This window comes from Marmota marmota, unplaced genomic scaffold, assembly GCF_001458135.2.
Source record: "Marmota marmota marmota unplaced genomic scaffold, marMar, whole genome shotgun sequence".
NCBI lineage: Eukaryota > Metazoa > Chordata > Mammalia > Rodentia > Sciuridae > Marmota > Marmota marmota.
This window is the reverse complement of record NW_025999969.1, coordinates 5,765,867-5,790,186: the sequence shown is the minus strand read 5'-3', so window position 1 is coordinate 5,790,186 and position 24,320 is coordinate 5,765,867. Positions and strand designations below refer to the sequence as shown.

At 36.7% G+C, this 24,320-nt stretch overlaps 1 protein-coding gene across 6 annotated transcripts in view; it reads right to left on the bottom strand.

Annotated features, from left to right (window-relative positions):
- Window positions 1-24,320, bottom strand: part of Tp63 (tumor protein p63) — a 212,560-nt gene that overhangs the window by 125,855 nt on the left and 62,385 nt on the right. For all 6 annotated transcript variants that reach the window (XM_015499990.2, XM_048804062.1, XM_015499991.2 and 3 more), the window contains exons 2-3: window positions 2,572-2,700; window positions 1,661-1,793 (exon numbers count right to left, since the gene is read on the bottom strand). In XM_015499990.2, coding sequence (XP_015355476.2) covers window positions 1,661-1,793; window positions 2,572-2,700 — 262 coding nt within the window. The remainder of the gene's footprint in view (window positions 1-1,660; window positions 1,794-2,571; window positions 2,701-24,320) is intronic.

The window sequence follows — 24,320 nt, the reverse complement described above, 5'->3', positions numbered from 1 at the left end:
GTTTCTGAATCCCCTATTATAGGGACCTACTATATAACCTCAAGCACTAGGCATGATGACAAATATGGCCCCTGACCTTTAGAAACAGAGAAATAAACAATTCAGACTGGTTGGAATGTATATGAAAGGAATTCACATAGAAGGAGGACGAATAGGACAATGAAGGACAGATAAGAATTGGATAGAGAGGAGAAAAAAATGGAAATGGTATTTTCAGGGAGAACATTTCCAAGAATACAAAGAATTTAAAAACAGCATGACACTTTAAGAAACCACATGATTCAGTATGTAAAAAGATAATAATAATAGAAATAGAACTTTAAAAGCTTGTGATCCTCCACTTTAAACTTATAAGTCTTTACCTACTTCTATAAATCCAACAGTAACAGTGGAAAAATCTCTACAGAAAATACAAAGACAGTTTTGCCAAAGTAGGTACTACCCATCAAAATGCAATATTTTTTGTGAACTGGGAATATCCTAATTTTAAGTTACTGTCAGTCAAATAAGAGTTTACACATCTTCATGTTCACTTATAATGCATCCAAGACCCTGAATGACCCAACACTTGGAATTATCTGACAACTTCAGTAGTCCAAAGATAACTGGGAACAAATCTGTATTGAAATGAAAAGGGCCAATGACATAATGTATTTTTCCTACATCAATTTAGCAACAAAACACCACTGTATTTGCAGAGTTACTGCTTTCTATGTTTGGTTGTTTCCTCTATCCTTTTCCCCCTTCACTTTTTCCCAATATTAAGAAGTACATTTTATGCCAAAAAAAGGTGTATTCCAATAAAATCTTATATTGAGTAAAAAAATACAAGGCATTTTCTAAGACATTATCATTAATTATGTCAATAGGCACTTTAGGACACCCCACACTCTTTCCTAGCTCTTTCCCCTGTTTTTATAGAAATTTTAAGAGCAAGATTTATATTATAAATAAATGATTTTTAAAAGAGAAGAAAATCCACTAGCACTATCTACTGCATAAATGCAGTCAATTTTATCTAAGTCACCTACACATCTCAGAAAAGTATTTTGTTATAATTAACTCATTATATTCCTTACCTTGTCTGGGAGTTATGTGACATATAAGATAACCATTTCATAAATAAGAAACTGAGGCCTAAGGTTATGAGTGACTCAGTTGTAAATCCAGGAAAGGCCTATCTTTATCTCAGTTATCTTCTTTCTTCTTATTCTGATACCAGGTAATTAAACATTTGTATATGCCTAGAATTGACTTTCTCCTTTTTCATCACTCAATCCCCAATACCAAAAAAAAAAAAAAAGTCCAATGAGAAGGGTTGTTCGCTATAGTGGAAAGTACCCTCAAATTAGATCTAGATGCTGTCTCTACCATCTGGAAAATCTTGAGTAGTGTCATCTGCTCTAAGTTGGGATTGACATTAGGAACAACTCTTAAATTTACAAAGGATTCTTTCCAACCTCTTCCCCACATATTGTAGAGAGTTATGCAGACCCAAAATCCACAAACTATTACTAATCATGCCTTGGCTGAATAGATAAGTTCTTTCCAATGTTCTATTCAGATCCACCTGCCTCTTTAGATACCTTTAAAAAAACAGGATTTATAGAATTGAGTATAGCATGGTCTACTGATTAAAGAGGAAACCCAGGCCACTCACCCACATGGGGTCACTGAGGTCCGAGTCTTGCATGCGGATACAGTCCATGCTAATCTCAATCTTGTTTGTTGCACCATTTTCTGATGGTTCATCCACAAAGTTCAAGTCAATGGGCTGAACTGAACATATAGGCCTAATATAATGGAAAGAAAAAATGTGTGTTAGCCAATGGGAAGGGACTAAAATATAATCACTAGGCTGGTAAGAATGAGTGCTTTCTATTTCAAAGTTTGCAAGGCTCACTACTTGCTGAGAGTCAGGAGAGTTTGAATCCTGGCTCAACCTTTACCAGATATATAATTTCAAGCAGTTCAAATCTAAATCCTATTTGTTAAATGGGAATCATGACCCCTGCACTCTTCAAAGAATTGCTGGATGGAATGAAGAACAGAAGAGATGGATCAATGATAAAGTATTTTATACCCTATCCTGCATGTCCTCAGTGCTCTGATATTCTCCTCAACTACCTCTTTATTTTATTCCACTTATTCAAACCTACTTTTAATAAAAAAAACTAGTAATATTTTTCATAGCAATATAATAATGATCAACAAAATTGGGTGTTTTACCTTTTCAGGCAATAACTGCTTTATAACATTGGATAAGTCTTCAAGACAAAGGAGTAGATTTTGAGCACCAGAAAGAAATGATTTTGGGTAATTCAGGAGATCCTTTTAGATTTTCCAAAAATTTCTCTCTTTAGAATAATAATGATCTTTTGGTATTGGAAACTGAACAAACAACCACAGGGTTTGAACACAGAGATAATATTGGAGGCAAGCAATTTTCCTGACAACATTAATTTTTTACTAATTCTAGAAACACACCCTAGTGAGTTATGTTTGCACTATCCACATTTACCTATATTTAATGGTTCGAATACAATGTACTCTTGCTTATTTGATACTTACTGTTCCAGAAAATCCCAGATATGCTGGAAAACCTCTGGACTGAGGAATTCACTTGTCTGTGTGCTCTGGGACATGGTGGATCGGTAATAACTTTCTTTCCAAGAGAAATGCACTGGGGTTTCTACAAAGCTTAAAAGGACAAAAATGAAGCTAGGATTATATTTCTGCATTTATGATACAGGATATTTAAATTAAAGCATATTGTATCAAAACATCAAGGAAGTCTATAAAATCACACAGGTATATATAGTACATTTTTCAAGTTGCATAATGATGTTTCTTTAGGAAGCACTGTGGATCCATTTGGCTATAAAATCAGACAGACTTCCCATGCTAGACAATCAAGCCTTTCATCAAATTCGTCTTTCTTAATTAATAATGTTATTATGTGCTATCGTTCCCCGATCCAACATCTGTGTTCTGCAGATTTCAAAAAGAAAATAAACATTCCCTCATTAAATTTGACAGCAAATCTGACCTATCATTAAACCCATTTTATAAGTGTCTCAACTGCTTATCCTGCCTCCAGCAGGTAAGAAGTAGAATCAGAAAACAGAAAAGAGCTCAGAGAACTTCACCTTCAGGTTAATCATCTCTCTCATAACTAAAATCTTAGCATCACACTCAAGGACAATAAACTCAAACTTCTGGACCTAAACTTTCATTTTTAATCACTAGCTCCTTTGATGTGTGTGTGTGTGTGTGTGTGTGTAGGTGGTATTTCTAAATTGGAGTTTAGAATTCTATGTTAGACTAAGGGATAAGCAAGCAATTGAACACTTTGCAAATTAATAACATTTTTGTTTGCTTCATTTTGCTCCTGGATCTTCATATTTTTTTACTTAAGTATTTTTTTTAAACTCTCACCCCCACACATCTGAAGTGAAACACCAGGTTTCTCAGGTAACGCAGTCTCCAAATCTGAATATTTACATCTGAATATTTATGTGCAAATCATCTTATTAGTGATTAACTGTAATGATCAGTGGACTGATTTTTACCCCAGGACAAAATTAGCTAAGCTTTTAATCATTATTGCTCATATTATAAAGAGTCATAGTATCCTAAGACAGTTAATCATCATCTTAAATTTTCAAATATATGTTACGGTCTAGTAAGAGAAGATAATAATATTGGATTTATTAATAATGATTTATAAGCTACCTGAAACAGTACATTCATCTGCTCAAATTACATATATAGAGAACACCTATTATTTTCCAGGGAGCATCATGGATATTAGAAATAAAAAGTGAATCAGGAATGTCTCACACCTCCGGGAAGTCACAGTGTAGAAATAAGGCAGGAAAACAAGCCTCTGATAAAATGGTTAACAGTATAGCCAGTACTGGGAAAACATAAAAATTGAATATATAACCTTATCCGCAGGACCAAGGAAATTAACAGATGATGAGGAGAAACTAGCCAGGCCAGGTAAAAACCAAAGGTATGGAGTGGGCATTGTGTAGCAATAGCAATGGAAAAATGGAAAATAGTTTGGTGAATGTGAGAAAATGGCAAGTGACTATGTTAGTAAGGTACAAAAGTTTGGAACAGATAATGTTGCAGGATGGAGCAACAGAGAAACGTAGAAACAGATGCTATCTTAAAAAGTGTTTGTATAATTCAATACTTGCATTGAAAGATTTTTAAATGAACTTTTTGAGATAGCTGTATATTTGCATGTAGTTATAATAAATAAAAACACAGAGAGGTGTCTTGTATCATTTAGCCAGTTTTCCCAAGGGCAGCATCTTGTAAAACTATTGTACATATCACTACATGATAATGACATTGATAAAATCCACCAATCTTATTTAGAAATTCTTAGTCTTATACTCATTGTATGGTGTGAATTTCATTCTATATAATTTTATCACATATGTAGGGTAGTATATCTACCCCCATGCTATTAATTAAAGGATTTAATACATGAGATGGACACACATTTAGAATATGCTCTGCATTGATCCATGTGGAAGATCTATGGAGGAATGATTTATATAGCATGATAGTTCAAAGTTAAAGTGGGTTATTTAGGAGGTTGTTTTACCAATCGAACTAAGACAATAGTAGCACAGAATCAGCATGGGTGGAGAAGTTGGAGACAAATTAAATCATTAGTGAAAAGGGTTAAATAAGTATGGGTTTATTACTGTTGGAGAGAAATGAAATAGTCAAGCATGTTTCCAGCTTTTTTGAACAGAGGGACTGATGATTCCACTGAAGACAGTTTGAAAATTTGGCTTGGAGAGGAAGGAGATGCTGAGTTGCATGTGGAGTTTGAGGTACCTATGGATATATAAAAAGTAAATTTGCCTGTTTAATAAATCTTAAACTTTAGGCAGAAGAATGGGCCTGATGTTTAGAAACAGAAGTCCTTACCACAGGATGAAAACGAATCCATGAAGGTGGACACAGTGATCTAGGCAGAATATCCAATGAGGAGAGGAGGGACACCATTTGGAGAATCTACGACCTGGCTAACTAAGAAGTGTAGGGTCTAAAACAGTAATAAAGTTATCAACACTACCAAGGGATTTAAGAAGATAAGACCTGAAAAACAGATTTGACATGAAAAGACCATTAGCCACGTTGGTATTAGTACTTTCTGTTTATTAATGATGGCACAAAAATTTCAGTGATTTGAGGGATATACAAAGATATGAAGAAAATGTTCTTTTTTTTCAATTTTTGTTTGTTATTATGAATGGACAGAATGCCTTTATTTGTTTATTTTTATGTGGTGTTGAGGATAAAACCCAGTGACTCATATATGCTAGGCAAGTGCTCTGCCACTGAGCTATAGTCCCAGCCCAAAGAAATGTTCTTTTGATATAGAGTTATTATGCCCAAAAAGGTAAATCAAAAAGAATGAAAAATTAAAAGATATTGGAAAGAAAAGGAATGTTGTGGAGAAGGATCTTGGAAGAGGCGGGCAGGAAGGAGTTGATGGCTTAAGTGGAGAATATGGTATTGAATGAAAACCCCTGGCTCCCTCATTCCAAGAGGAAGGAAAAAAGACAAGATGACATGTGGATTTATATGTTTTTATAGAAGACAAATAGAAGTCATGGCTGATGCCTTCAGTTTCTTGATGAGGCAGAAGGTAGGCAAAGTTAGTTGAAATGGCAGGGTCAGTCACTGAGTGGTTGGAAGAGAAAGGTAATGGTTTAGGGTGGAGTTGATTAGGAAATGTGACTTTTTCATGGCCTCAGTGTTCTCAGTTCTGTGTTTCTCTCTGGTTTCTATCAGCTATTGAAGTAGGGAAAGACACAGGAGAAAGCACCATACCTATTATTCCTCTGAATAGGTTGTCAGGAAACTGAAATCTAGTATGGGGTCCAGACTTGGGGGGAGGGGAAGAGAAATGAGGACAGAAATGGATGAAAGGGAACTAGAAGGTTTTATGAGGTTAAAGAACAGATACATAAGAAAATGAAACGAGAAAGTCAAATGATGAAAATGGAAGTTAGTGTCCCTCTCAAGACCACATCTAGAAAATGTACCTATAATTAGAAGAGCATCTTGAAATCCACTATCTTTAAATTAAAGGGTAAGTTAATTTTATTTTATTTTTAGAAGAAGGGCAGACTTGATTTATGTATTGCAATTAGTAAGTAGAAAGGAAGTGGAAAATAATGTATTCATTTACAGAAGTGAAAATTATAAAATACTTAGATGACACTTTCAAATGTGTTTGATTTGCACTAACATTTATCTTTAGACTAAACTGAAGTAGAAATAAATAGGAAAAATAAAAGTAAAGACTGTTCCTAAGCAATGGTAAAAATGAATTATCCAAACCCCAGAATGCAAACCAACTTTCATGTGAGAAGTTATGTACATGACTCCCAAGTCCATTTCCAACACCCAAAGACCTAAGTACCCAAAGCATCCAGGACCTTGCAGCCTAGCATCCAGGCAAGCAGTCGAAAATAAATGGAGCAACACAAATTGGATTCTCAGCAATCGCATTATCCAGTGTGTGATTCCATATGACAAATATAAGAGTTTTTAAGTTGGCAGATATTTAATTGTAGTTTCTAAAGAGATTGATAGTAACTGTGACCTAGGTCTTACATAACAAAAAAGCATGGAACAGATTCAAAAAGAGGCAAACAGAAGACACTGTAGTGTTTTCTAGAGTAGAAGAGAGAAAGTCTCGATTCCACAGCCACATGCCACTTCTTACACAGATATCCATAGCAAAGTTCTGGTTTCTCCCTATGCCATTAATTTATGTGGCTCCCACCCCATTTCTGTCTGACTCCCAAAGACCTTCCTTGTATTTAATATCGCTTCTAGCCAGCTATGAAACCTTGGGTGATCCCCCTACACTCTTCCAACCTCAGCTTCCTAGAAAGCAACACAGGGTGAGCATCTGTACCCTGCTATGTTCCCACTCTACGCCATCCTCAGTGCCCTCTTCTCCAAAAGTACTTTATAGACCCTTATTTGAACTATACTCTTTCTCCTTTGAACTTTCCCAAACTTTTGCTTTACCTCATCAATGCTAGTTTATTCTATTTTGCTTGTATAACAATTAATCTACTGTAGAGGATTTTAAGTAATTCGACCATAAAATCCCTCTCAAATCCGTCTTGTAGTTTTATGGCTGCTTGAGGCTCTACTGGCATGACCAAGTTAGTTAATGTATTTGAACCTTGGTGTCTTCAACTCTGCTTCCTGCAGAGGGTGGTTGAGAGGCTGACTTAAAATAATGTGCCATTCATTTTTTATATAGTGTCTGGTCACAAAGGCATTGGTTCTCTTAGATCAAGTGCTACATAATTTGTACCTGATAAATTAAACTAATAAGGATTTATTTAAAAAGGTCTGTTAAGGTTGTAATCATGCCATATGAAAGTAATTGTATTAGAAAACTTGTATCATCCTTCATTTCTCGTCAGTCAAACCATCCTCCATCTATGGCCTTGAGCCAAAAATGATGCTCCCATTGCCTCTCTTTATTCTGGATCATCTTTGTCTCAGACTTGCCACATCAACTGACAACTTTCCTGTTAGGGCCTTAAGTTCTCAAAGAGGATTTATTACAAACAAACAAACAAACAAACAAAAACAAAACCCCAAAACAACAAAACAAGCAACAACAACAACAACAACAACAAAAAAAAACAAGGGTAGAGTTTGGAATTGATCCATATTATATTTCATAAAACAGTCAGCAATGGGGAGGGGATTCCAGATACCCCTTCTTATTAACAAGAAGTTTGGGTTTTACTTCTCTTATGCACACTAGAGCTCTGAGCATGATTTTATTAAAAAAATTTTTTTTTGAAAGAAAAGGAAAGACCAATGGTCTAGGTTAGGAGAGATTCAAGGTCTCCCCTTTGCAAACAAGTGCTAATTTTCCTACTCCCTGGATCACCATGCAAACAGGGATAGAGATCAAATAGTGATAGGGAAGAGGTCAAATAGTGCCATTGGGCAGGAAAAGTGAAGCAAACCCCATCTATCTCCAAGTCTTTGCCTTTGATGAATCTCAGCATCAATTCACTTGTGGAATAATGACTGTTGAAAGCCTTTTGTCAAACCAGTCTCACCCAAAGTTAGAAAGCGTGAAGTAATTTTTTTTTCCATTTCAGCTTATTTTTCCTGAATGAACTATCCTCTTTCTGTATTAATTCAGGAAAGAACCCTATTCTCTGCAGAAGGTACTGGAAAACAGCTAGGGAACTATTTTCATAGTCTGCATCCCCTCCTGCCTTTTCTATTCTTCCTAGAAGTCATCACACACACATCTGTCCCAATTTGAGTTTCTTCCAGAGCTCCTACAAATATCAAGATCTTTAAAATTTCAGAGTCCTAAAGGCTGGAGATATAGCTCATGTAGTAGAGTGTTTGGCTTGCATGCACAAGGCCCTGGGTTTGATCACCAGCACCAATAAATAAATAGATAGATAAATAAATAAATAAAATTTCACAGTCCTGAACAATCTTGAGTTTATAGATGGATTTTAGAGCCAATGATTCACAGAGATCCTCTAGTTCAGTTTTTCATATTTAACACATAGAAAAGCTGAAACAAAGAAAAGTCAATTCATCCCATATCTGTTATTCTTAAATCTGTTTCCCCCCCAACACACAGTACAATAAGAATAAATTTTTTTCATCAGAAGCTAAGTCTCAGCATGATTGCCCAAACTTTGGTATCTGGATATGATAAATGAGAGAACACAGGTTTTATATATATATAAAAAAGTATCTATTCCCTTTTTCAAAACTAGAGATATATTGATTCTATACAAACATGCCCTTATTGATCTAACAAAATAGGACAGCATTTAGTAGTAAATAGAGTCAGAAGCTCATGGCTGCTACTAGATTTCCTGCCTCAGTCCCCTTGACAGGCTATTAGTCATTCTGATAGAGGGAAAATATGGCATCAGGAATCCCAGTCTCTTGCAGGAGTCTCCTTGCAAGCTGGGCTCACACTGCTGCTCACATTCCCATAGGAAGATGCAGTCATGCTTGAGTCTACACCTTTGAGTATCTCATAGTGTGTCAAAGTTGGTAGCACCCTTAGATAGTGCTTTTCTAGTCTTGCTCCTGCATTTCATAGAGAAGCTGAGGTCAGAATACTTGTCCTAGATTCACTATTGTCTCCGGGTGTCAGCTAATGAAAGCAGAAATGTTATATAAGCAGAAAGAGAATGTTAAATTCTCTGGAATTTTCTAAACCAGTTGTTAAAATTTAAAATTAAATTGTATTAAAATACAAAGATTTTAATAAGTTTTTCAAAATTCATCTATGCCTAATTGTTTTTTTCTATCATAGGTGCTTCTGAAAGCCATTTGGAAAAGTAATGTAATTCCTCAGATTAAAAAAATAAAAAATTCATCTGTGAATTCAATGCTGCCTTTCTCTGATAATATATTTCAAATAAAGGTTTTATGTGTAAATGATTCAACATGATATTGAGTATTATCTGGACAACTATGTGAAACAAGTAATGAATATGACTCAGCTAGTAATGATAAAGTTGGGATTTAGATTCAAGATTATACTACTTCAAATTCATGCTTAATCAAATGACTTATATGATTTTATGATTTCTAATTTTCATTCATTATAGAACTTGGAACATAAGCTTTTATAAGGAGGATGTTTTCTATAAAAAATAATCTATTAATTTTATCTCATCACAATAGCCTTCCCTTTTCTACAAGATGAGCATAAAATGGCATAGGAAACAAGTAGTGGTAGTTGAAAACTATTTAGAGAGTCTAGTTCTTTTTCAGATTCTCAATATCACCAGAAGGAGCTGATTTACAAATGCAGCGAAAGAAAACACCTGATTTTACTATTACTCAAGGGAACTTGACCAAATACTCTGATAGCATCCTAATCCTTAGATGAAAGTGCTTCATAATTCTAAATAAAGTTAGTCAATACCCAAAAAACCAAATGTCAAATGTTTTCTTTGATATAAGGAGGCTGATTTAGAGTGGGATAGGGATAGGGAGCATGGGAGGAATAGACAAACTCTAGATAGGGCCGAGGGATTGGAGGGGAGGGGAGGGGGCATGGGGTTATTAATGATGGTGGAATGTGATGGACATTATTATCGAAAGTACATGTATGAAGACACGAATTGGTGTGAATATACTTTGTGTACACCCAGAGATATGAAAAATTGTGCTATATATGTATAATAAGAATTATAATGCATTTTGCTGTCATATATAAATAAAAATAAATATGACTTTTGCTTCTTCTGTTCATTCATACATCCATCCATGTATCACCCATCCATTCATCAGCCACCCATGCATCCATTCATTCGTCCAATCTTATCAATTCATGGAATTATTAGTTAAGCCTTTCTCACCAACCTCTAGATAAAATGTGTTTTTTAATTGACCTTAGGCACATTCTAGATCATATAATTCCTTTACATTTTTAGTTCAAAACCATTCACATCTTTGAGTTTTCTCTATTATAATCATTATTGATATTCTCATATTGTGTTTTAAAGATGCCAAAGAATACCTTGATGTATTTTAGTGCATTATCACTTCATAGCACCCAATAGTCTCCATGGGCCCTGGAGGACTAAATTTATTCATAAGCTTGATTTAAATCCATCTTCCCAAATCACTCACCTGCTCTAAATCAGACCTATTAATATCTTTCCTTCCTTATATGGAAAATTTCACTTTCAATTTCCTGTTGAAAAATGACCAGGTAGTTTTTTTCTCTCTCCATCCATCCTAACTCAAACCTATATATCAACCTCACTCTTAGTAACCAAAACTTTAAAGGTCAAAATGCATTTACAGCACATGTTATGTCTTAAAATTTCAATGTATTACAATTTAAACAACAAAGTATTGCAGCCAATGAAGTCTTTTTTACTTATCACTGAATTGATAGATTCTTAAAAGAATCTCCTTTCTATACCCATTTCTCCTCTGCTCTACTGCTCCTCATAGTTAGTGGACCTCCTTTTCATCTTCAGAACACATTTCCCCCACCATGACCTTCCTTAAGATTTGATTGCTCTCAGCTTGACTCTACCATGACCCAGATTTCTCTCTATTCAGAGAGAAATAGAATAACTATAGACTAACTCTAGCTTCCTTCTCTCATACTCCCCATCCCACTAAGCCTTTGGTTAGAATTCTCTCCCAAACTATGTACCTATGGGATGCTCAGTCTTCCCTTAAAAAGCATTTCTTTAGGTTATTCCTTCCCTGACTCAGAATTCACAGTCATTTACTTTGTGCCCTTGACAAAATAGTCAGGTCTTTGCTCCTTATTGCTTTAGGCAAATCTATTTGTCCCAATTATTCAGCCAGATTTAGCCTACAGGTTGTTTTTCACCCTGTATCTTTTTCAAACTGTGACCTCTTAGTCTCCACCAGCATTTCCAAATTCTTTAATTCTCTACATTTGCCAATGCCCAGATCAAAACTTAGAGAGAAAAGGTGCAATATTTTTATTTTTTGCTGTTTGAGTGTTCTTGTCCTTAGTTAATTCTATTGTAATTTAACCATGTTGAAATGGTATTTTCTTTTTGTATATACAGGTCTATTGCTCTAACAAGTAAGGAACTAGCAGTGAAGAAACATTATTTTCCTAGGCCTTTCTATGACAGAACTATAGAATGAAGAAAACTAGAAGGCAGACAGAGACATACATGAATGTATCTTTGCATTCCTACATGAAACAGAATCCCTGACATAATAACAGAGCATTCATGAACACTTGTTGAATGAATGACCTTAGAGTCATAAAGAATGGCCTTAGGGTTGGTGTAGAAATATAAATTCAACCAACTTCTACTCTCTTTGATTTTCGTGGTGCTGGGGATCGAACCTTGTTCCTGCTAGGCAAGTGCTCTTTCATCAACCCAACTCCCTAGATTTCTTTATGTTACATCATAATAGCTTCAGTTAAAAAAAAAATAAGCGCATATTTTGAAATGAGACAGAAAAAAAATGAAAACCAAACACAAGAGCAAAGAAGTAGGTACTTCTCAGAAGTGCCTAAGGACTCATGTATGATACCACAACCCATTAAGTGATTGATCCTGGGGGATCAAGAGAAGTGTACAAGTGCATGCTATTTTTGGTTCCAAAAAGCAGGAAAGTATGCAGTATTCTGAGAAATATCTACTCTGCAATACTAAAAAAGAAAGAAAGAAACTGCTATTTAAAAAGTGTATTTTTCAATTTTCTAGAAAACTTGGCTATCCAGAATGTCATATTTCTTTACAACTCCTTGTAGGATAAGTTTTAATTTAAATCATTATAGCACTTTTTGTTCCTTTCCTTTTTTGTCTTATGGTCCATTTTTTTTTAATCCATACTATCCATGGAACTTGCCAGTTCTCAGAGGGAAGAACTATCTTTTAGTTTCTATCCTTTGCAGCTTTACATTGTAGCACAGTATCTGGCACAGAGTAGGTGTAAAATAGTTGCTTGTTAAAGAAAATGAAAAAAAAAAAGACTACATATAGCAAAACCAACATCTGTAGCAGAAACAGCAGCTGCCATCTAATTGCCTCCATGAGCAGGGCACCCTGCAACCTGCCTGACAGTCACTGATTAATTGCACAACATCCTGTGAGGTGGATACCAACATTATTCCATTATACAGAGGAGACGATGCTCAAGATCACACACACACACACACAAAAAATGAGAATGAGAATGGGAACGTCTGTATGTAAGGATATAGCTTCAGAGTCCCTGCTCTGCCATTTTCAAGGTTAATGACTTTGGATTAGCTATTTGACTTCTTTAAATCTTAATTTTCACATTGACATCATGAGAATGAGAACAGCACCTTTCCAATAGGGGGAGGGGAGGCCTTGCATCATTACCTTAGATGGTTACTCACTTCCCCACTATGTGGCAACAGGCATCACACTTTATAGGTCAATCGAATCATTTGAGTACATGTGCAAAATGTAAATTCCCTGTCCCTACCTCCAAGAGATTATTTTTCTAATGATCTGGTGCGAGACCCACAATTCTGCACTTTCAAGAATTACACTTGGCTTCAGGATTTGCCTAAATCTCAATCTATTTGGAATTGTTTACTTTTTAAAATTAGAATGCCTTGATAAATCTGTATTTTCTCTAAATAACCATCATTAAATAGAAAGTATCAGAGTCTTGTTCATTCAGATATCTTTTCTTTCTTTCTTTTTTTTTTGGGGGGGGGAGGCAGTGCTCGGGATTGAACCCAGGGTTGGTGCACACTCTACCACTAAGCTACACTCCCCAATATTCAGATATCAAGTTAACACGTGAATAAAAGAGTTCAGTGTAATAATTACAATTAATATTATAGAACACATACCACATGCTGGACATTGTTCTAAATGCTTACTGGATTAACTCATTTAATCCTTTCAATATCCCATCATAAATTTTTACTATTATAATCTTCACTTTATAATAAAACAGTATGGCACAGAGAGCTAAATAAATTTCCCAAAGCAATTCCCCGTATCAAAGAAAAAAAAATGCAGGCTCAGCAGTCAGCCTGCCAGGCTTGAATTTTTGATCCTCCCATCAACTAGGGGATTGTATCATTGTGTTACATCCCCAGCCCTTTTTATTTTTATTTTTTAATTTTAAGAAAGGTCTTGCTAAATTGCCCAGATTGGCCTTGAACTTGTGATCCTCCTGCCTCAGACTCAGGAGTTGCTGGAATTAGGGCATGTGACACTGAGCTCGGCCAAAGCCGGCACCTTTAACTGTCACATTGTGGTCACTCTCCTGGGAATGGATATAGGTCAGAGAGGTCAGGGCTATGGGTGGAGGTGAGAGTCCTGCCTTAGGGGCTTGGGGCCTGATACCATCGCTGGATGGGATCTTAGGCAAGTGCCTCCCCTCTCAGGGCTCAAATTCCTCCTCTGTGAAGAGAGGCGGTTGACTCTGATAAACTCTAAGACCCTCTGGTCCAAAGATTATATCATTCATTTTACAGAAGACTAAGGTCCAAGGGTTGCTATCAGCAAAAATGTACTCCCTCTTCTAGAAGAGCTCCATTATTATTTTTCTTTACCTACCAATTCAAAACACTTCCTTCTGGGTCAATCGTCCTTTGTCCTTCCTTCTTGCTGAGGAAAGCCAAGAGTACTGCAGCCTAGAGAAGGTAGCTCTGTCTTCCCCGATCTCCTTCTAACCTCTGTTTAATCTGACTCCCAGAGTACTTCCACCTGAGCCTATTTGAGCCCTATGTCTCTCCTGGGGAGGCCCATCAGCTGTTAGCCCCTCCTTTCCCACTGTCTTCCCCAGCAATGGCCTTCCTCACAGCTAATTCATCCTCAGTGATCTCTGCTCTATCTCTGCTGACCTCTCCACTTTCTTGCTGTAGTCCCCTCCCAGGCTTGACCTCTCAGGCTTCCCTTAGCCTGCATTTTTCAAACCTGGGAATGCTTTAGAATACCTGGGATACTTAAAATACACATGACTGAGCATGACTCCAGTTCAATTAAATGAGAATTTTGAAGAGTAGAATAAGGGAGTAAGTATTATTTTAAAGGTTGGAAGTTCCATGAGGTTCTAAGTGTGGTACAATAAAGAGCCATTGCTATCTATCCCTGTGATTCCCAAGGAGAGAAAAGAAACAGATCAAAATCACCTGGGCAGCTAGATATACCTCACTCCAGGGAAAGAAGTCTGGGCATGTAAAGCCTAACACCTCCCAGGTGGTTTGAAGAAGCTGCTTTAGGAAATGAGATTCTAGGCAGACATGGTTGTGCACACCTATAATCCCAGCAACTTGCAAGACTGAGGCAGGAGGGTTACAAGTTTCAGGAAAGCCTTAGCAACTTAGCAAGACCCTGTCTCAAAATAAAAAAAAAAATTAATAAAAAGGATTTGGGATGTAGTTCAGTGGTAAAGCACCCTGGGTTTACTTCTCAGTACAAAACAACAACAACAAAACACCACCAAGTTTCTAGCTGAACCTCTAAAGCCCTAGGGATCACTGTACCCTCCTCTTAGATGTCTTTGCAAAAAGCTCCAGGCTTCTGATTTTGTCCTGTGCCAATTTAATATTTCTAATTATAAAGAGCTGTGCAGAGATAAAAATACTTGACAGGGCCATATTCTTTGTTTGAGCTAGCTGGCCTGATCACTATGGGGAGTCTCTTTTCCCCTAGGTTTCTTTCCTCCTATGTGTAAAGGAAGGGTATTGGATTATTATACAGTCACTAAACTTCCTTCCTATTTTATTATTCTATAACTTTAAGGTCCACAGTCTATTGTTGCTCATGATTACACAAGCAGCCCCAATTCTTTCTACACTCAGCTGACAACAGGCAACTCATCTGGGCAGACCTATTTATTCCCCACACCTGGGACCGAAGGCCCACTGTAAGCTGATACCACAGCTGAGACTTCTTCGGACTTCTTTATTATACCAACTCTCTGCCCAAACTTGAGATCAGGCCTCTGAATATCCAGGGAGATCTTCCGTGTCAGTGCTGTCTGAGGGCAACGTCATCTGATGGTGATCACCTCTTTCTTTTCTGGGCTTCCACCTCCTGCAGGAAGATACCTATGAGGGTGGCTCCAGAACCTTAGGGTGAACACACACAGCCCTGGGCTCTCAGCCTTCCAGCTGTCAGCTGCGGGCAGGAGGTGGTTACCAGAGTGACCATAGAGCAGCTGCCATAGCCTTCTGATTGTCAGCTTTGTTTCACTGAGAGATGGCTCAATCTGCCAGGAAGGGTTGGATGGCAGAGGTGAAGCAAAGAAGGAGTGGCTATGGTGGGGTCTTCCCCACCAGCTTCCTGTCTCTCTTGTTGACTTGAGATGCACTCCATAAAGAGGCTGGGGACAGGTTGGCCTCTCAGGCCATGTGCCGTGACCACATTCTATATACTCTGTATTTTTTCCACAAGTCAATAAAATATGCTTAAGCCAACAATGATAATAAAAAGAATATTTAACATGATTTTTTTAAAAAAAGTAAAACCAGGAGTGTTCATGGGGTTTGGCCTTCCCATCAGTGAACTATAATCTCCCAGCTTGGCCTGATGCCCTGATTTTGTATCTAAGAATGGAAGAGGGAAAAGAGGGAAGAACAAACAGAAGAAGCAAGGGTATTTTAGTCCATCTACTAAATAAAGTGTTCTGAGACAAAGGTGGAAGGGAAAAAATGAAAACCTTGTGGGCTAAATATGCTGGGGGCAGGAATTTGGGGCAGGGTTTAAAGGAGGAAAGATAAAAGGATTGTAGCTTATGAAAACAGGAGAGAAAGATGAAGAAAAAGAAAGTGTTACCCAAGGTTATGGAGTGGGTCTTTAATGTCCTGGAGACTAAGAACAAATGAAAATGTTAAAAGAATGGAATTACGTGAGTTAAAAAAAATCTCTTTGTGTTTTTTTTCCACTTTCTTTTATAGTGCTTGTTATATGTAATACCACTTAGAGAACAAACCCATGATGGCCACAGATTCAATGGTGTCTAAAGCATTTCATATATATATATATATATATATATTTTTTTTTTTCATTCATTCATCCAGTCCTGGGGCTTGAACCCAGTCTCATGCATGCTAGGCAAACACTCTGCCACTGAGCTACATTCACAGTTCCCAAAGCATTATATTATTAAAGACATTTATCTATATTTCAAGAAAAGAAAAGAAGTTTTGTTGTTGTGTTGTTTGTTTGTTTGTTTAAGTTTAGGGAGAGGACAGGGTATGCTTCCATAGAAAAAAGGGTTTCACAGAATGATTGGCTCAAGAAAAGCACTCTCTTTTAAATAGAGCTCTAGCCACACAAACTGTTTTTGGAAGGTTTTTAAGAAATGCTAGTTTGCATAGATATAGTTGATGGTTTTCAGTAGTTGTGACAGAGCCCAGCCTACAAAACTGAACATATGACTCTCTGTTTTATGGAAAAATGTGTTGACCCTGACTAAAAACTAAAATTTTAACTGTGTTGTCTGTCGTGAATATTTTAAATTATAAAGGAGGGACTTGGTAAGTGTACTTTCTGGTCAGAGAACTGGGGGATAGAAAATGATTTCTGATAAATTGGATACAAAAGGGTCAGCCGTAAAGCCTAAAGGATGGGCAATCACTGAGAACAAGCTGAATATCATATATTCTCTTTCCAGAACTTATCAGGAAGCTTATAGCTGAAGAGTGGGTTGGAGTTTTCAAAAATGACCAAAGATCATCTTTAAGTAGAAACATACACAGCTGTATAAAAGGAAGTTGCAATTGCCAAGGGCAGCCTGGCTTCCTGAAGAACAAATCTTCTCACTCCCACCAAACTAATGGGGAGCACCATTTTCCATGGACTGGTAGCTTTTGTCTTGCTTCTGTTTTCTTCTTACCATGCTCTTCAATTTGTCAATGAAGTCAATGCATTTTCTTGCAGCCATCAGAGCTCTTCACATAGACCACTTAACCTGGAGACATTCATGCATTCAAACACTTTATTCTTTTTTTTATTGATTTAAAAAAAATAACAGCAGAATGCATTATAATTCTTATTACACATATACAGCACAACTTTTCACATCTCTGGTTGTATATAAAGTATGATTACACCAATTCATGTGTTCATACATGTACTTTGGATAATAATGTCTATCACATTCCACCATCTTTGCAAATCCCCTGCCCACTCCCTTCCCCTCTCACTCCTCTGCCCTATTTAGAATTCATCTATTCCTCCATGCTCCCCCTCCCTATCCCACTATGAGTCAGCCTCCTTATATCAGAGAAAACATTCGGCATTTGTTTTTTTGTGGATTGGTTAACTTCACTTAGCATTATCTTCTCCAACGCCTTCCATTTACCTGCAAATGCCATGATTTTATTCTCTTTTATTGCTGAGTAAAATTCCATTGTGTATATATGCCACATTTTTTTTATCCATTCATCCACTGAAGGGAATCTACTTTGGCTCCAAGTTTAGCTATTGTGAATTGTGCTGCTATAAATATTGATGTGGCTGTGTCCCTGTGGTATGCTGTTTTTAAGTCCTTTGGATACAATCCGAGGAGAAGGATAGCTGGGTCAAATGGTGGTTCCATTCCCAGATATCCAAGGAATCTCCATATTGCTTTCCATATTGGTTGCACCAATTTGCAGTCCCACTAGCAATGTATGAATGTACCTTTTTCCCCCATCCTCGCCTACTTATTGTTGTTTGTCTTCATAATGGCTGCCATTCTGACACATGTGAGATGATAGAGTAGTTTTGATTTGCATTTCTCTAATTGCTAGAGATAATGAACATTTTTTCATATATTTGTTGATTGATTGTATATCCTCTTCTGAGAAGTGTCTGTTCAGGTCCTTGGCCCATTTATTGATTGGGTTATTTGTTTTTTTGGTGCTTAGCTTTTTGAGCTCTTTATATACCCTAGAGATTAGTGCTCTATCTGATGTGAGAGGGGTAAAAATGTGCTCCCAGGATGTAGGCTCTCTGATTCCAAATTTTTGTTAAATATACCTTTCTCAGGCTGGTGACAGAGCACATGAACAAGGCTCTGGGTTGAATCCCCAGCATGCGCGCGCACACACACTCACACACACATGTCTTTTCTCTCTATAAATGTTAGAGTGTGTTTTTTTTTGTTGTTTAGTTTTTATACATAAATAATTCATAGTAAACTTCAAACATTATTTCTACCACCTTTTCCAAGTCTCCAAACTCATCTTATATTCATAATTTCTCTGCCCCCATGGCAAACCAAATCTTTATCATTGTTGGCTAAATTTACAATGTTCTATGCTTATATATTTATTTAACAATACAACACTCTCCCATAGTAACCATGAAATTTTTAAATAACATGACAAGGGTTTTCATCCTTAGTCAGTTTAATGTCATTAATATAGTATTCTCAGGTTTATTTTTTTCTCTTTAAAAATTCATTTGAAAGATAAATACAGATCACTCCTATCCTAAGAGCCTCATTCTCTTATTTCATCATCATTCCCTGGTAATTGCAAAGCTGTCCCTGAGAATTGGCTATGTTATTTATTAATCAAAGTCCATTATGCACAGATTCTTTTGTAGTATGCTTGTAGTTTATCCTCTTAAAATGAGCACTTTTGGGTTGCGGTTGTGGCTCAGTGGTAGAGCACTCACCTAGCACATCTGAGGCCCTGGGTTCGATCCTTAGCACCACATAAAAATAAATGAATAAGGGTATGGTGTCCAATTGCAACTAAAAAATAAATATTAAAAAATGAGCACTTTCTGTTTTTCTATATGTCCTTTGTCTACCAGAGCATCCTCTCAGTTGTTATCTGTCCTTACTGATTTTCAGTGCCAGCTTTTTTTTTTTTTTAAAGAGAGAGAGAATTTTTGTTTATTTTTTAGTTTTCGGCGGACACAACATCTTTCTTTGTATGTGGGGCTGAGGATCGAACCCAGGCCGCACGCATGCCAGGGGAGTGCACTACCGCTTGAGCCACATCCCCAGCCCCATGTGCCAGCTTCTTAAAGTCTGAAATAGCAGTTTTCATGGTAAGGTTTCTTTCCTTTTCCCACATGAACACATTCCTTTAATTCTATGCCTTGCACATATATTCCTATTACTACTAATTTTATGTCTCCTCTTCCTAAGCTCAAGGTAAAGACTGATTTTTGAAAGTTGGGTTTGATTTCAAGCTTAAAAGAAAATAAACATTTCTCTAAGGGAAAAGGCTAACCCAATGCAGAACAAATATCGTCTAGCCTAAATCTCAGATTTTACAAAAGCAATACACAGCTTAGGAATTGGAAAAGCATGATTAATTTTCAATAAGGAGAGCAACCTCATTTAAACAAGATGTCTACATCCCTGATTTTGGATTTTTCTCTATAACCTGTAGGCTTTTGAGGTCATGTTACGAGGGTAAAGAGCTTAGAAGAATTAAAATTCAGTAGAGCTGTGTAAAAATCCTACAGTTGCTTTCTCTTCCCATCCAGCTGCTTCTAGGAGATATCAGCTCTCCACATCTTAGTTATTACATAAAACTTTATATCCATTTATTTTTCAAAGGTGTTATGTTTGTGGAAAGCAAATGACAAAAACTTTCTCAAACAGATCTCTTCATCCGTGTGAAAGATATTTCATAACCCAATGCAGAACAAATATCGTCTAATGCAGAACAAATATCCATCAATCTATGATTGATCCAGATGAGCATGTGTGTTTGTGTGGTATTTTAATGTCTAGTTGTAGATACTATTTTAGAGATGTGGAAACATAGGAGCAGATTTGGGACAGAAAACAGTGTGTGTATGTGTGTGTGTGTGTACACACACACATGTGCGCGCGCGCATGTGCGCACGTGCACTCCTACAGCTTAGTTTTGTAAATGTACACACTGACAATTTTAGGAAGGTGTTTCAATCAATAGTATGAATTAGGTCTAAAGACTCAAAGAGATTCTGCCCCGTCCTTTCTTGGAGGAGACACATGTTGTGTTAGGAAGATGAACAGAAGAAAAGATGCAGAAAGAGATGAGGGCTACAGAGGGAAAACAATTTAGAAGACAGAACTGTTATTTTATTTGGGGTCCTTTAAAAAGATTGGGCTGGCATGGTGGTGCACGCCTGTAATCCCAGAAGCTACAGAGGCTGAGGTAGGCGGATCGAGAGTTCAAAGCCAGCCTCAGCAAAAAGCGAGGCGCTAAGCAACTCAATGAGACCCTGTCTCTAAATAAAATACAAAATAGGGCTGGGGATGTGGCTCAGTAGTTGAGTGTCCCTGAGTTCAATCCCTGGTACCCCTAAATAAAGAAAGAAATAAAAGATTGGGCTATAAAACTCAGGCTATCATAAAATTCTTCAGTCTTGTCAGAGTAAGAGTTATATATTTCTTGCATCTTTACTGTGTTTAGCAATGTGAAGCTGAAAAGTTCCTTTACATTGCAAGTCAGAAACTGATTTAGGAAAAGGATTAGCAAATTTTATGTCTTTGAAAGGACCGTGGAAGTCACTTTTCCAGGATTTTTTGAAACTGAAATTCCAAATAAATAAAAGATAACATAAACTATAAATTATCACCTTGTTTCCATAATGTCTTCTAAGTCCAGTGAGAAATAATCTCAAGGAACTTGTATAATGTAAATTCATTAAAACAAAATGGTCATATGTAGATATGCTATTCCTTGGGGTGTGATCTCATTTTTTAAAAAGTGGATAGAAATACATTTTATTAAAAAGGGGAGGTTTAATATGATTAAAGATATGAACTATTCAGGTCAATAACAGAAGCATTTAATATTGGTTAAGAACATGAATTTTAGACTCCACATTTTGATTCACTGCAGATGTCTGATCTTCAGCAAGTGACTTAAACTTTCTAAATCTCAGTTTCTTCATATGGGGAGGAAGGATATATATATATAATACATTATGCTATTGAAAGAGTAAATGAGGTTTATATAACGTGTCTAGTACAGAAACTTGTGAGAACTGAACAGACTGTCAGTAATAGTCATCATTATTCTAAGCTGAGTTAGCCACAAGAATAGTGAGCAGGACTTACAATGAAGAATGTGGTTCCATTCCTCGGAGCCTCAGTATTCATGTAGACTTATAATTACTTCTCAGATAACTGTATGGTCTCTTGAGATTTTTTTTAATGAAATGATAAGCCTTTACTATTTCCCAGTAAGATTCATTTCAGTTTATCTATGGTACCTGAATTCTTCAGAGTTACCGGCTCCAATTTTTTGGTATTTGATTTATATACCATAAAAGGTTTGGTCTCAGACTCAGTACCCGTGACATAACACTAAGTAAATAGAAGCATTTACCATCACTGTCAGTATGTAATTAGAATCACATTTTGTTGGCATGTATATACCTAATAGGCCCTAGGATTTATTAAGGCATATTGCCTACAAGAACAGAGGTAGCACATTCATAGACCAAAGGTGCTTTTCCTGATGACTTCATCTTCTAGCAGATGAGAACATATCCTCCATGAGCCTGTTTTAAATGAAACACTAACTATAGTAAAAAGTGAATGCTATAATCCAAATAAATGGCACCATAAAATTTTACTTCTTTCTCACACCAAATCTTATGAGGATATTTCCCTGCTGGCAGCTCTCCAGTGAGGTTTTCTCGAAAGCAGTGGCTCACAGATCTAGAATCCTTCTATCTATGGCTCAGCTGCCCCCTCCAGTCTCAGATATTTCTGCTGGGTCTTCTCTATCCAGTCTATGGGTGAAGAGAGGACTAAGTACAGAAAAGGGAACAGGGTGATAGGAAGAGGAGAGGAAATAGAGAGCACATGGAGGATGTTATGTTAATTTTAGGGCCACATCAGGAAGCAGCATAAAGCACTCCTGTCCATATTTCATTGGTTATAACCAAGTCACATGGTGATGCCTGACTTTAAAGGAAGCTGGAAAACATATGTAACTGTGCCCAAGAGGAAATTAAATACTTTGTTAAACATAAAGGATTGTCTTTCTTTCCGTGCCTCTCCCATGGTGGAAGAATTGTTGAGTTCTTGGATTTTTGTTGTGTTATAGATTTTGTATTTAGACTGAATTTTTTCTTTTTCTTTCTTTTTTTTTTTTTTAGAAAAAAATGCCTTTGGGTGTGTGTGTGTGTGTGTGTGTGTGCACATTTGTGTGTAAAATGACTAGGAAGGATGCCAAACTCTTTGTCACTTATTTATCTCCTCCTTTCATATTCCTTCTTAAGAAACTAGAGACCTCTCATTCTTGACAGAAACTTGGAGAAATATAAGGTTGATTTCCAACCAAGAGGACTTGAAATCTTTACAGGGAGGTCCCTATGACACTACTAAGTGATTAAACATCACCAATGTGCAGAGTAACTTCTCAGGATGTCCAGGAAATTGGTGGTATGCACACACCTTAACACATCTCTGTCATTTTCTGTACTGATGTTGACATCTCTGCATTATTCACTTTTCTGATCTATGCTTCGGCAGTGATCCTGTACTACTTAAAGGAAATACTTCTGGGACAATTCTAAGTATTCATCTCTTTGTATTTGTCTCTGTAAGCTTTCAGACCAAACACAACACCAGGGTTATCAGGGAGCACTGGGCACATGACCACCTCCCCAAAGTACATGGCAGAGAGTGTTTAAGCCCAGGACTTAAAGAGAGAATATTTAAACCTGAATAGTGCTTTTTCCAAATTCCACCTTGTGAGTGGCCTGAGTTTCATCTCTCCCTCTTCCCCTGCATCCCCACACAAATACATGCATACACATTTCCATTCAAAGGGTATCTTTAATTCACTTTCAGGTGACAATACAGCACTGGGTACCTGTGAATTAACCATATGATATGGAGAGTGGGAAATCCAACCTTTCCAGGTTGCTTTTGGTGTTTAGGTATTAAGGATAAATGAGAACTATTAAAAACATACTGTGGAGAATAAAGACCAAGGTTAAACCACCCTAACAAGATTAGACTTAAAAAAAAAAAAACTTTTGCTTGATCAAATTCTTTCTGATTTGTGGTTTTTAAAATCTCTCAAAAGAATTAGAAACTAACTTGTTTCTAATTATATTATTATTATTGCCTTGTTCATTAATCTAATAAGCAATTATAAGTGTTGCAAAAGCATCATCCACAATTAATATAAGATTTTAACCATTGACTCAATCAATAATAGATATGAACTTGCAAGTTAATTGCTTAATTGCGGTATATATAAGAGAATATTTTATACTCTCTTATAAAATATTTTTAGGAAAAAGACTTTATTATTTTATGCCAGTCTTCAATCTCTGGTCTTTTCACAATTCAAAGAGTAAATAAATCAGGGTATGTGAAGCTTCGCTTTCTGCAGTTAACACTGGATCAGTCCACTGGGGGCCATGTACCTTCAAGACTGCTCCCTAAAGGTTTGGGTAAGATGGACTTGTTTTAAATTAAGGGAACTCATCCCAGGAAGAGGAGCTTTTTATTCAAGAACCAGAAGACCAAAAGGAAAGTATCAAAGGTTAGTTTTCTCTCCTGGGCAAATACCAGATAGTCACTTGTAAATTAGTTACTCAAGTGCTAATAATGATAGTCTAACCCATGCTAGGAACAAGTGAGGAGTTGTCTGTTCATTCAAAAAAACATTTGCTGAGCACCTCTGACTTTCCAGGCAGTATGTTAAGCGTCAGAAATACAAAGAATAAGTAGAATGCTGCCAGAGCCCAAGGGTGGTGGGTAGAGTTGGAGATGAGGGTGATTAGATCATGAGGATTAATGCCCTTATAAAGCAGGCCTAGGAGAGTTGTTTTGTCTTATCACTA